The 13,669-nt window shown below is 41.5% G+C and overlaps 1 protein-coding gene across 12 annotated transcripts in view; it reads left to right on the top strand.

Annotated features, from left to right (window-relative positions):
* The window catches only part of Tomosyn (syntaxin-binding protein tomosyn), a 311,646-nt gene extending 298,481 nt beyond the window's left edge, over positions 1-13,165 (top strand). For 5 of the 12 annotated variants that reach the window (XM_073076309.1, XM_073076313.1, XM_073076308.1 and 2 more), the window contains 10 exons: positions 2,399-2,515; positions 2,929-3,051; positions 3,587-3,664; positions 3,958-4,067; positions 4,464-4,698; positions 5,149-5,257; positions 6,702-6,791; positions 8,054-8,149; positions 8,378-8,502; positions 8,856-13,165. In XM_073076309.1, the coding sequence (XP_072932410.1) occupies positions 2,399-2,515; positions 2,929-3,051; positions 3,587-3,664; positions 3,958-4,067; positions 4,464-4,698; positions 5,149-5,257; positions 6,702-6,791; positions 8,054-8,149; positions 8,378-8,502; positions 8,856-9,115 (1,343 nt within the window). In that variant the 3' untranslated portion in view covers positions 9,116-13,165. Of the gene's footprint in view, positions 1-2,398; positions 2,516-2,928; positions 3,064-3,586; positions 3,665-3,957; positions 4,068-4,463; positions 4,699-5,148; positions 5,258-6,701; positions 6,792-7,595; positions 7,627-8,053; positions 8,150-8,377; positions 8,503-8,855 lie in introns of all 12 variants that reach the window. The other 7 variants (XM_073076316.1, XM_073076314.1, XM_073076315.1 and 4 more) reach the window with 4 other exon arrangements.
* The last annotated feature ends 504 nt before the right edge of the window (positions 13,166-13,669 follow it).

Genomic DNA, 13,669 nt, shown 5'->3' with positions numbered 1-13,669 from the left:
ATCAAAATTATGATTCGATCCCATTTCGACTTGCATGTTTTAAGTTCCAAATTGATTATATTCATTTGATTAATTTCCAATTTCAGATCGGAATCATTTAATAGGTAATCACCTCAGTACAACACGCATACGTTCGTTATTTTAATTTCTAGTTGTTCATTTTGAGTAGTGTTCGCCTATGTTGTGACGTCAGTACCGATTTCTTGTATGAGTTTCTCATTGTTATACGATATGTGTCCATGTCATTAGATCCGAGTCTTGCTAATTCGTGGAAGGTTTATAAAATAAATAAGGTTGCGCCATTCAGCGAACTCCAGACACTAACAATGACGATCGGTGAACCCTGCTACGAGAAAGAAATAAGTTCATAAATATAGTATTAACGACAAAAGTGTACCATGATTATAACACATCTCCAACTTATTCCTTATCTCGATCAATATTGGAGGGCCACCACATAACGATAGGTCAGCACTCCCCACACACGCCCCCCGGAGCGCTGGATGGCGACGACCGTGTCCACGTGAACTTCCAGGTCATGCTTGTAACATATTGTGATTTATTTGTCGATACAGAACCACCTATTCCGCAGTCTCTCGCATCTATGGAGTACTTACAAATTATGCAACCCAATGGTATCCAAACAACATTTGCATTGAACTTATACTTTTAAATTTGTTTTTCCTTAGTTCCTTGTTACCGTTTCTTTCGTCGCTTGGTCACGGGCTGCGGCCCACACAGTAGTTGGTTGATACTTATGCGTTAGAGTCGAAATTGTGGCTGTGACTATCTTACGATGTTCTATCACTTTGCACTTAACTGCACTCTAAATTGAACTTGCGGCATGATTATTAGCTCTAAGATAAAAGGTGACTTACTACTAAAAACTATCTCTTTATACTCTATCACTTGCTCAATCTTTCCAACGGAATCTCTTGTATGTACATGTGCATTGAACGAGCGAGGCTTTCCATATTGTATTCGACACGTCTATGTATCATTTGTGAACTTTGTGCGCTCCTTTCGAGATGTTCTATATGATTATTGTTTATCACGAGCGGTCACATTATTTATTTGTTTGCCTTTATCTGCAACATAAGTATGTATTTTGAATTCAGATTCACTTGTTCTCGAGTGCGAAATCTGTCGGTCGCCCTCGACCGCCACTCGATGACTTGTATCATTACTATTAACGCTGTTAAGTACATGATATTATCTTTTTTTGTTTCTAGCTCGACCACAAAGCAAAAAGTTTATATGGCTCGTTTTTGGCTGCCTCTATATACGGCTGTCGTTATTTCTATGTATGCTTACGGTATTCTCCTTAATAACAAAGCACTAGAAGCATGTTACGAGGCTAATATTGCACCACTCATTAATTTAGCGTAGCGTTTATGTTTTATTGCATTAGAGTTGTCTGTCCGTCCACATAACGCTTCGTTTTAGTGAAGGAGTGTTGCGACACTAACTCTGGGGGCTCCAGGTAGATATAGAGGTTTGACGAGTTTGCGCTTAATAGTGTGCTAGTGGGTTTGTAGCGCGACGATTTCCGCGATCGCTAACGAGATGAACCTAGCTTACGCCTGCTGACTGACCATCCCCACTTCATACTTCATTTCATTCTTTTGCCGTCTCACTATAATTTTCACTTTGCTGGCTTCATCGGCTATTCTCATTAAACGCTATGTTTCAATGTTTCCATCGACTGTGTGTACAGATGATGAACGATGTTGCGTCTGACTGTGTTCATCCTTCATCTCATCTCCCGTGACTAGACCTAGCACGTCTCGTCAAGGCGCCTGATCATCTTGTCCAACTATCGAGTCTTGAACCTAAAACTGTTCTTGAACGTATAGACATCCCGAGTTGTGCAATAAGCTGAGATTGGACGGGCAAACAATCGTTACAATTCTCTCTTAGCATGATCTTCTCCTGGTCCTCGTGAACCGTTTTTCTCCGCACTTTAAAGTTTACTGCACCTTTATGGGTGATTTCAGCTAATTTCACAACTGCACAAAATATCGAATAGTTCTAGCTTGCAGTGTAGATGTGTTTCGGGAGTGGTACAGATTGAAACTTTGATATTATCGATATAACATATAGACATAAGGTTACGTCGTTAATATTGGAAATCGCTGAAAACAATGTAGAAACTGAGAATTAAAATCAGATGTTTTACATTGAAATCGGTATGTGAACAAGCTGTACCTCTGCCGGATCTAAGGGCGCGTGTCCACCGGGCAGTGACAATGTACCGTGTCGTACGGTGTCGTGCGGTATCGTGTGGTATCGTGCGGTGCCATGCGATGTGATACGGCGACGTGCGGTAGCGACGCGCTCTTAGTGCGCGCTGTGGACGGGAGAGTTAATGTGTGTATTGTGTTAACGGGCCGCGTAGACAAGCTGGACAGCTCGTTCTCGCGCTCGCGCTCCAGCAGCATGTCCAGCCTCGAGAACATCTCGCAGGAGGGCATCCAGTGCCTCGCGTTCGCAGACAGCTACACCAAGAAGAGCGGTAACATTTATTTATATACTTAACTCGTTACAATATATTAATAATAATATCAAATGATAATATTAGAAAGCTAATTAATTTATCTATTCTATTAATTGTATACTACCCTCGAAGTGTAAAAACATGTTAAATTAATTATTTAATGAATACTTAATAATCCATAATAGTATAAACTAATAAAGCGTTGTTAGCTTCAAGCCTGCAGCCCTTTTTAACTTCGCTATTGGGCACAGGTCTATCACCACAACTGTTTGAGGAATGCAGTGTACCACACCATGCTACTCAAAGGATTCTCATAGGGCTTGTAGAATAGTGGCCAACACATATTAGATTTTGAAACTTGACCAAAACGTTTGAACTGGATGGAAATCGTTAATGTTAAATGTACATTTAAACGTGTCGTCCGCGAGCAGACCCGACGACGCTGCTACCGACGCTGTGGATCGGCACGACGCTAGGGTCGGTGCTCACCATGATGATCAGCCTGCCCGACGCCGAGCTGCGCCACACGCAACCCGTCGTCGTCTCCACCAGTGGTCAGTATCCCGGTATAACTCTTAGCTGATCTGCTGTCTTTTAGTCTACTTCCAAGGAGGAAGGGTCTCTTTCCAATTAATTTAACTGCATGAATAAAATGTATTACTTTCGATAATTATTATCAAATTTTATCAGATATGCCTAAACGTCATTATTTCGAGAACCTTCCTTTTTTCGTATTTGTGGTTAATTATTTTTTTAAAGCTGTATTTATTCTTTAGTTTAACGTTTTACTTACTACTATTTTTATTATCTACTCTTACTCGTTTTTTTCTACTAACGCTTTTTAAATGAATAGGTATTAAATAGTAAATTTATTTAAAAAATACCTTCTGATACAATATGCTTTTGCATAGTTTTACTTCTGTACAAATTTGAACAATTAACTTATTCCTTCTTTATACTTTTTAATATTAACCTTAACGTGAAAACTAATGAGCTCCTTGTTTAATTTAATGATTAGATAGTAGTGAAAGTAGAGAATAAATGTTGTGTGGCCGACTTTGTATTCTGTTCCCGGGTCGGGTCCATTAGGTCCTCGGAGCCCTCGAAAACATAAGGAGCACTCCCGGGACTCGCCGGGGTTCTGTCGGCGACGTCGTTTACGACTATGTTCGTACAATAACTAGATGTTAGTTTACACTCTTTTTGGAGCTCAACTTTGTGGACACAACGAATCAGATGCTAGACATCAACAAGCTCGATCGACCTCACTAAAGCTTTCCACATGATTTAGTTGCTTCAGAAACATCTTTAGACGCTTGGAGTGGACGATCTGTCGCTTGACCAGTAACTTAGAAAGCAACTTGTTCTGTACAATACATTACTGCTAACTAGATGGTGCTCGATCAAATGGCCCTCTTTCAAATACGAGAATAATAATGAAGCTTGTTTGCGTGTTTTAGGTGGTCCCATATTTAGGTTAAAAGGATCAATCCTGGCGATGTCGTTCCTGGATTGTAATGGTGCTTTAATTCCTTACTCGTACGAAAGTTGGAAGGATGATAGTAAAGATGTAAGTAACATTATAATTTAATATTTAAATATTCGATAAACAGACATCATTTTTCCACGTTAATGAGTAGTTTCCTTTTTATTTTTCAATATGGGCCACGCATCCAGATCATCCAAAACCTATGTTTAGGTACTGTATAGTGGAGGCTGGTAGTGCTGGTACATTTAGACCACTTATAATTTCGGTGATAAGTATTTTTCGTAACTTTTGGCCAAGAATAACGGTCATGGAATCCACATATGATGATAACTAAATCATATCACAGATTTGTTTTTAACAGCACATAAGCGATAAGGTCCTAACCTTATCGCTTCAATCAGACTAGAATCCAGCAACATTCCATGGTATAAGATACCGGAGTGAGAGCGAGTGACAGGCACGGTGCTCGTGTTGCAGCCGCGGGAGCGGCGCGAGCGCACGCCCACGAAGCAGGGCTCGGCGGGCAGCGCGCGCATGTCGCCGACGCCGGGCGCGGGCGCGGGCGCGGGCGAGGCGGGCGACCGCCAGTTCGTGGTGATCGCGTCCGAGCGGCAGGCGCGCGTCGTGGCGCTGCCCAGCCAGAACTGCGTCTACCGCCAGCAGATCGTCGACGCGGACTTCGTCGTCAAGGCCGAGATCGTCAGCTTGAAAGGTCACTTTTCATATCTAATGTTTCGTTGGATCAAACTCTTTTGTAGATTTTTCGAAAATATCGTAATGAGTCTCCGTTGTTCCTTATAAAAGCTAAGTGCTGAATAACTTTATTCAGAAATTCTAGGGGGCCTCCGAACACAGTTGCTAAAACAATGGTCGTCAGAACCAAAAAATCTATGAAATGTGTATCAGTCAGCGTACGAAAAAGGAGGTCAGCAAATCACAGGCGAACGTATTATACTTTTTATCCAACGATCTTCGTCCGCCACTGTTTATGAATTTATGTTCTTTTCAGTTCATGGTACCTCCAAAAATATACTTTCCATTAACCAAATTAATAAAGTAGACTTGATTACCAAAGCCAAATTCAACATTCTAAAAATCATTAACCACCTTAATTCACTTAGCTGCGACTAAAGGATCACTGGCTATACGTTTCTGATTGCAGATAGCGTGTGCCTAGTGAACTACCTGTCGACGGGGCACCTGGCGGCGTACAGCCTGCCGTCGCTGCGGCCGCTGGTGCACGTGGACTTCCTGCCGCTCTCCGAGCTCAGGTGACAACCGCCCCCGCACCCTCACCCACACCCTTACCAACTAATTACCGTGCAAGGTGAACTAATGCTTACACCTTAATCTTAACGTAAAACCCATAGATAAGTATAGATATCTCACCACCTTATAATTGAAGAAAGCCATTAAATGGCTTAAACGGCTGACAATTCTGTCAGCCGTTTAATGGCTGTCATGGTGTAATACGCGGAACAATGCCGACATGCGCAGTTAGTGGTGGAAAAACACGAAATCGAAGAAAAAGTGCGGAGAAATATCGTTTCTCCGCACTAGAGACAGTGACAATTTCAATTATCAAAACTGGTTACATTATCTTTACTAATCTATGGTAAAACCATTCATTATGAATTTGAATTGATTCAATTGATTTAAGAGTGGTAAGCATAGGATCGCCGCACATATGTGAATAAGTACTAATAGAGCGATGTATGAGCGATGATCGAGTGTCGAGTTGGTGTCGCGGCCCAGGTAGCCCCCGACGCCCAGATAGCCCCGGCGACACGCCGATCACTATTAGAAGATTTCTATGCACCCGAGAAAGGCACTAAATGATAAACGGCTTATTTTATTACTATCCATAATTACATCGATAGCTTAGCGACGTCAGCATGAGAATGCTGTAATTTTGTGCTAACGAAATTCAAGATTTGTCATTTTTACGGTTTTTGCCCATCCATCGCCAGCCATGACCAGACCACTTTTTGAGATCATCTGCTATTTTATCATTTGGGAGCCGGACGAGGAATTGATTTCCGTTCGATGTTAGAAATGTAGACTCGTTCGCCGCGGCGGTGGCGTGCAGTCGTGCTACTTCCGATCACAACGTAGACAAAATTTTGCAATCTATCGAGCACCACCTGTGCTTACAAATTTGGCACTCTTCATCTATTTTTCTGTTGAAAAACAATCGGACGACACCGAACACGACGACACACCCGACAGGGATTATACACCGTTATCACTCCATCTAGACCCGGTACCCGGTGTCGACGTCGATGTAAATACACCGCCCACCGACCGCACACGAATGAACCCGAGGACCATCGAATGTGCCCGCCACACGACTCCTATTGCCCGTGATATGACTGATGATTGCGTTAACCACACGTACCATAACATTTGTATCTAACCATGCATCTCTAGTGCGACGATGACTGATGAATGTCCCGCGGCGCGCACGTCGCTCGCGACGCTATCACTTTGGTGGCATGCACGGAATGGTTTTATATTTACCTTTTATCTAACTATTTTTATCTCTCCCGGTTTAAAATTTTATCATCGAACTTTGACATATTAATAAACATCTTCATTTCACGATTGTAACATATGTAACGATAAAGTGGAGTTGAGTCGTCCCCGAAACCATTCCGTGCGGCGCGGCGTGCGCGGCGCGGGCGCTGTACTGACCGGTGCCTGTGTTCCTGGTAGCTTCCAGACACAGTCCAAACAGAGGGGTATCGTAGACCCAATGCTCTCCATTTGGGGCCAACAACTCATTGTTAACGAGGACACGGACCAGTAAGTCTCCGTCCATAGCCGAGTTAGTCATTACCTGCGTCACTCTGTACTGTGGAGTCGCTCACGCGGCTTCTTGTTCCTTTGTTAGACTGTTAGCGTTCCATGTACCCCGACAGCTTCGACCCCAGCCATTGTATAACCCTTTCTGTCGGACGAGGGCGAATTTCAACCACCGACACATTCGGCACATATTGTATTAGCATACTATGGAAATATTACATTGTAGCATAATGAAATAAAATTGATGGTTTATTAGAATTGTCTTCCTGGACACTTACAAAACCAAATTTAAAAAAAATTAAACAGTTAATAAATAATAGCTATTAAACATGTAATCATTATACTTAACCAATTGCTAAAACACTTAAAGTAATGGTTCTATCAATAGCCAACTAAGAAATAAGATGGTACTTTGGTGATGCCTCTTCTAAATTTAATTTAAAAACGTTCGAAATATTCGCCCAAATCCGACCGCTGCTTGCAAGTCTGCTTCGGTATGTCCCCCCTGTTGACAACTGTCGTTACACAACACACCACACGTGTCCAACTACACGCCTTCACATTGTACGAAACATCATTCATTGTTTTACTCTCATGTTTTCTACTCTCTTCCCTCTGTTTGTGCGTTTCCTCTTTCTACTACTCTTGCTAACTCTTTATTTGCTCTACTTTTCTTCTTATTTCGATCTTCAGCATGAAAGCTACTGAATGTATTGACTTGCTCTTTCTGAAATTGTTGCAACTTCGTTCTGTGTGGAATTTTAACAGCTTATTTAGCTTTAGCATTTAATTTGTACCACCTAGATTACGAAGGACTTCGAAGAGCATAAACAAGGTGAGATATTTTAATTAACGATTAACTTTCCTTCTTCTTTCTTGCTTTAAATTGACTTATGTAAATTCTGTACATTAAATGGTTTTACATCAATAAGCTCACTTGTAGACGCCATAAAGAAGATGGCACCGAAGAAAAGTCAATATTATGTCTCTAACAATTTGTTGTAAATTGGTAATATTGGTTTTCATTATTCGAAATTAACATTTTCATTCGGTAATCAAGCATATATCACAGATGCAAATTTTAAGAATGTGTACAAAGAGCAACATTGCAAATGTTTTGGAGTTAGCAATGTTTTAAACGTTCTCTTAATTTATGTAAAAATATAATTTTCTGATGGTACATGATTAGGCTTTCACAGTTTATTTTCGAACATAGTATACTGTGTGTGGAGTTGCTAACACAATCGGATGTGGTGTTGCAGGATAGCGAAGACGTTTTGCTTCAGCAACCGCGGCCATGGCCTCTACCTCGCCTCGCCCACAGAGATACAGAAATTCACCATCGATACAGAGTTTTGGTGAGTAAAAATTGTTCAATCCAATCAACTCATATTCGTAGTTACTTCGTTTTTTTTTTAGAGATAAAAAATGAGTTTTAAATATTCTGCATTAACTAACGTCTTCAGGTTTTTGTAACGTCTTCAGGTAGTGTGAATGACAGTTCAGACACTTGGCAATATTGGGACCTTAAATTAAAAGACAGTGATGTGAACATACACATAATAATTAATGTATTTTTTGTTTAGTTACACGCTGAACGAGATGCTGGGCGAGCTGTTCCTGCCGCGTGACATGCCGGAGCCTCCCAAGGAGGGCTTCTTCCGCGGTCTTTTCGGTGGTGGCGCGCGGCCACTCGACCGCGAAGAACTTTGTGAGTATTCAGTGCACAACAATCCTTGTAAATTAATTTTGTAAATAATTTAATCATGAGGATTAACATAAGTTAATAGTTATAATTAATTTGAAACATTGTTTAAACATTTTTCTTGCTCGCATTTTCAAATTATGATCTATCGGACGTACTTTATTTCATTTTTTGTTAGAGTAGAATGATGATGAGCAATCACGTCACTCGATGCTTAGTAGGACGATACTGGAGATGAACCATAGATTCATTGGATCCGATCGTTAAGATCAGGTCGGAACCGCTCATGTAAATCTCTAAAACCAGTATACGGCATTTCTCGAAGTTGCGATGGTAACACCATCGAATTATCTTTGCAGTCGGCGAGAGCAGCGGCAAGCCGAACCGCACGGTGGCGAAGCAGATGGACGGCACGACGGCCATCGCGGCGACGGGCGCGCGCGCCTCCGCCGCCTGCAGCGAGGTGGCGCGCGCGCACCAGCTGGTGCTGGAGCGCGGCGACAAGCTCTCCCAGCTGGAGGACCGCACCGAGCGCATGCACTCCCAGGCCGCAGAGTTCTCCTCCTCCGCGCACCAGCTCATGCTCAAGTACAAGGACAAGAAGTGGTACCAGCTGTGAGCTCGTCTGAACTCAGCCCCTGTGTATAATGGTGTGCCGAGTCGGCCATTTTTCGTATTCGAGTACTTTAGTACTCATATAAAAAAGGCATCGAGTCAGTACTTGCACAGTTCCTGCTGCATTCACTCGTTTGCCTATTTAAGGTACATAAGACTGGAGTCGGTGTACGAGTACCGTCAGTATTCGAGTATCACTGGTACTCGAGTACCACTTATTAGTACTCGAGTATGCGAATTTATGTAAGTACTCGACTACTGACTCGGGTCGACCCGACTCGGCACATCTCTACTTGTATAGCTGCGACCGTCTCGACGGCGGAACCTTCGCTCCCGTCGCAAGGCGTTCTGTCTATGGAAGCCTTAGGCGGTCGCCGATTCGAGTGTTTTCTAGTTGATATTCTCCGATTTCTCCGGCGCGGAGGACGGGCGAGGCTCGTCGCTCCCGCCCGGCTAGAGCTTAGCTACCGGTAGTACGAGTTAACTTTAGATTCTTAGGCGTGACTCGAAATGAATGAACGCACAATGTTTCCGCGTCCGCTTGTTGCGACTGCGCCCGACCGTTCAATTATTTCTGTGCCTAGAGTGAACCCTCCCCGTAGGTCACGTCTCACTTACCAACATACGATCCGATGCACCCTACGATTAAGTCACATCTGAATTTTTTGTTTCTTATGAATAATAATTATTAACACTTGACATTACTTTTAAATTGTTTTTAATTAATGTTAAAGTACGTTAGTTTAGGAATTTATTATTGGAAACGTTTTTAATGGAATGCTACGATGCTATCCCTGCCTGTCCTGTGTGTCGAGTCGCGTGTTGGTGCGTGCACTCGGAACAGGCGCGATGTGATAATGTAAATAAAGCATTATATCCTTATATATTTAATCTTTTTATACAATGTACCTAACGTAGGCACTTTCCGGCACTCGCCGACTCTTCCTTCCACTTCTCTTGATTTACCTTCTTCAGACTTGGAGCCGCGGTAAACGGCACCGCCACTCGCCTCGGGCAACACATCGCAGTTGCTAGGAAATACGACCTATCGGCAAATCGACTGGTGCTCTGTTTATCCGGCGCTATCTTTTCGAAAGTCATTAGTTGCATTTAAGTTAATAGATAAATAAATAAATAAAATAAAACGTACGTTAAAGTAATGCGTAAATATGAGATTATTTAACGTCGCTACTATTACGATAACTTTACGAGTAGTTGTAAATTTTTATAGATACGAATGTGAGAAACAAATGAACTTAATGAAGTAATAAAGTTAGGGGACGACGTCGATCTGTATAAAGTATTAAGTAAATAAATAATTTAATTAAATAATACTTATAAAGATTGAAATTTTAAGCATTGGATGACAATAATTTTTGTTACACTTCTCCCTGGAGATTTGTTTGGCGTCGGAGAGCGCCCCGGTGTCGATCGGTTCACTTGCATTCTTCCCTTAAACATTTGTTAGTGAGAGCACCCCGTTTAGTGTTAGTCCGTTTGTCATTCCGTGTGGAGCGACGATAGCAATACTTCCTACGTGCGGGTTGCCAGCCTCGAGTAGACCTGACCAATCGGTGTCGTATCGGTGTTGCTAGTTAAAATAAAACTATAAACGTAAAAAAATAATAACGCGGTAATTATATTTGTAAAGTAACGACTAAAATGAACTATGTATATCGCTGTTATATAAGTAGGTTTGAGCGCGAAACTTGCTGTTCGACACTAAAGCTTCTCGAATTGGTGTCTGATGTTTAATGCTTCGCTCGTCTTTTGGAAAATACTGGAAGCACGGCTCGTCTATGAACTTGTTGGTAAGAAATTAAGTCGACCTCGATTTCGTTGAAGGAATAGTGAGGCAGCAAGTTTGGTTGGCTCCTTTAGTACGTAAGTACAGTAGTGGATATCGGTGTATCGCATGGCAATAATGTTTACGTGTCGTCCGCCCCGCGGCCGCTCCGGCCGCTCCGCTTCTCGCGCCCGCGTGTACTCTTGTCTTACGTCCGATGTGTATTCGCCTTAATTAGCTACACACTATATTCCGTAGATTCTAGGTACGATTCGTTAAACAGATATTTAATCGTAACTTCGACCGTTGGATGCCAAAGGTTTTTAATATTTTCAAGCTACATGTACATACATATTGTTAAATGATTTATAGTTGTACTTTATTTAGATAACGATAAAATAAAAAGATGTCGCGTGCGCGGCGCCACTCAGTATCGTGCCTTCGTAGATAAGGTTTAGTCGGAGTAGGCAGAAACATTTAGGACTGAGCCCGCGGATACAGAGTGTGCGCGCGGACGCATAGGTAACGTTCCCTCTTAGTCTACAGTCGAGTCCGTTGGAAGGAATGTGTAACTAATGATGTTCCAGGAAAATATCACTAACAATAGCACTACGTCGAGTTTTAATCAGATTATTTTTGTTATGAGAGCAGATGTATTACTATTACGGGTCTTATTCGAGATGGGGATATTTTCATATCGTAGTTTACTAATTTTAGCCGTTGCGAGACGTTTTAATAAGTGGTTTATTGCACTCGTTGATTTCAAAACTCACACAAAGTAATCGAATCAAATCCTAACGGTTCATACCAGTGGCGTAGCGTGCCTCCGATGGGCCCGTATAAACAATTGTTGGGGGCTCCCAAAAAAATGGTTCCTTTTCTATTTATGTTTCGAAGACATTTTAGTAGAGTATTGTAAATACTCATTTTTTCACATTAATCACACCGTTACATCTTTTTATTTTGTAAAAACGACTTACAACATGGTCCGATGCGTAGGTGCCCCACGTTCACTAGGATTCCACCCTTCTCAACACCTTTCACTTAAGTTACCCAAAATGAAACCGTTACAGATGTAGATAGTGACATAAAATACATTTTTTACTTTTTCATGTTCGGACACTTTTCTTGTATGGCGCATTTGCCGTTTTCGCGGTATTTTTACCATGAAAATAGTTTTATACCGCACCATGTCTGTGCAACAAAGGTCCTTCTAACCATTCAGCCAAGTACGGTAATAAGTCGCAACCATAATAATGAATTAATTAATTATTTATTATTTTGCGACTACACATTTTATTAATTTACACTAAGCGACGTAATGCCATATGCCATTTTTTAAGAAACAGACATATTTTCTGGGTTACAAAAGAGTCTAGTAAATTTCTTGAATATGGCCTTATACAAGTACCTAAATAATTAAATGACATAATTTCGTAACTTGTAAAACTATATACAACATCAGGATCGTATTTGATTACTTTGTGTATCGTGATTCAAAACATTTAGTACCCGGTCCAGTAGAGCCGAGCGCCGCCATATCCGCACCGCATATCAGCCTCGTGTCGGCACCCCGACAGGCGGCTCGCTAACTTTTCTACTTAAAGCTACTAAGGTAACGTAGATTTTTCATTCGACCATCACCTACACTAAGTCGGATATCTCAGCATCGTCCCATCTACACACATCAGCTGTACAGATCGTCGCTAACGTTCGAGTATTTCTGAATATATTTCACGAGTAGAGAATATCTTCGACTTCTATATTATCTATGTACGAGATAGTCGTGAATCGACAATTTTCGTTGCGAACGCCGCCGAGGCTCGTCACACGGAAGTTTTGGACGTTTCTACTTAATATTTTTCATGGCAGTGACGATGTTCCTTCAGTTGAGTCGTTGTGGTAACGTGGCCGTTGCGCTCGCACGGCGCCCGCGCGGCGAGCGGCGGCCGGCCGCTGGCGGCGAGCCTCATTCGGAAATTATGGGACTAAATTATAATATAAGAATTGTAAATAAATAAAAAGTTGTGGCAAATTATTACTTGTTAATCCGTAACGATCGTAGTTCATTTCAATATTTTTTGTATGTTAGACGGCAGTCTCTTTCGTTTGAAAAGTTCGGAAGTGATGAAATTATATAACTATAATTATACATATTGTATATAAAGGATGCTGTTGAATTATATTGATTATTTAGTTTGGTAGTGATTATAGTCATTATATATAAATAAATTATGAAAATATGAAAATAAAATTATATCGAAATATTGTTTGGGTTTTATTGTGTTCGCTGACGAGCACGACACCGCCACCTATTTTCCTATAAATGAGCAGCGTAAATGAAACACCTTCTATATTGAGCAACTTTTTTAATAAAACTTTTTAACTATGATATAATAAATACAATTAGAATACATTAAGAGCATCGCGACCCGCGGGCGGCGCGGCGGGCGGCGGACGGGCGACACGTGTTAATTATATTAATACTTATGAAAAAACTTAAAATAACGACCAATAATTTTATGAAATAATTCTGTAATTAAATTTTAAGATCGTTGGGATTACAATCGACGGAAATGATAATATACGGAAGGAATACGAGTGCCTCGCCGCCCCGCGGGCGCGCACTGTCCGCAGCCGCGCCGCACGCTACGTTCAACTCTATCGTGTCTTATACAAAGGCAATCGAACAACACAAAGTTTTTTATTCAATACGTCAACCTTATACCTTGGCCAACCGCACACAATTGAATTTCGATCGACAGGTTGCCT

The sequence above is a fragment of the Epargyreus clarus genome, unplaced genomic scaffold (genome assembly GCF_041222505.1).
Source record: "Epargyreus clarus isolate Ecla_fem2 unplaced genomic scaffold, WU_Ecla_fem_2.2 ptg000009l, whole genome shotgun sequence".
Classification (NCBI taxonomy): Eukaryota; Metazoa; Arthropoda; class Insecta; order Lepidoptera; family Hesperiidae; genus Epargyreus; species Epargyreus clarus.
The sequence above is the reverse complement of the archived record's forward strand: the minus strand, read 5'-3'. Positions and strand labels throughout refer to the sequence as shown.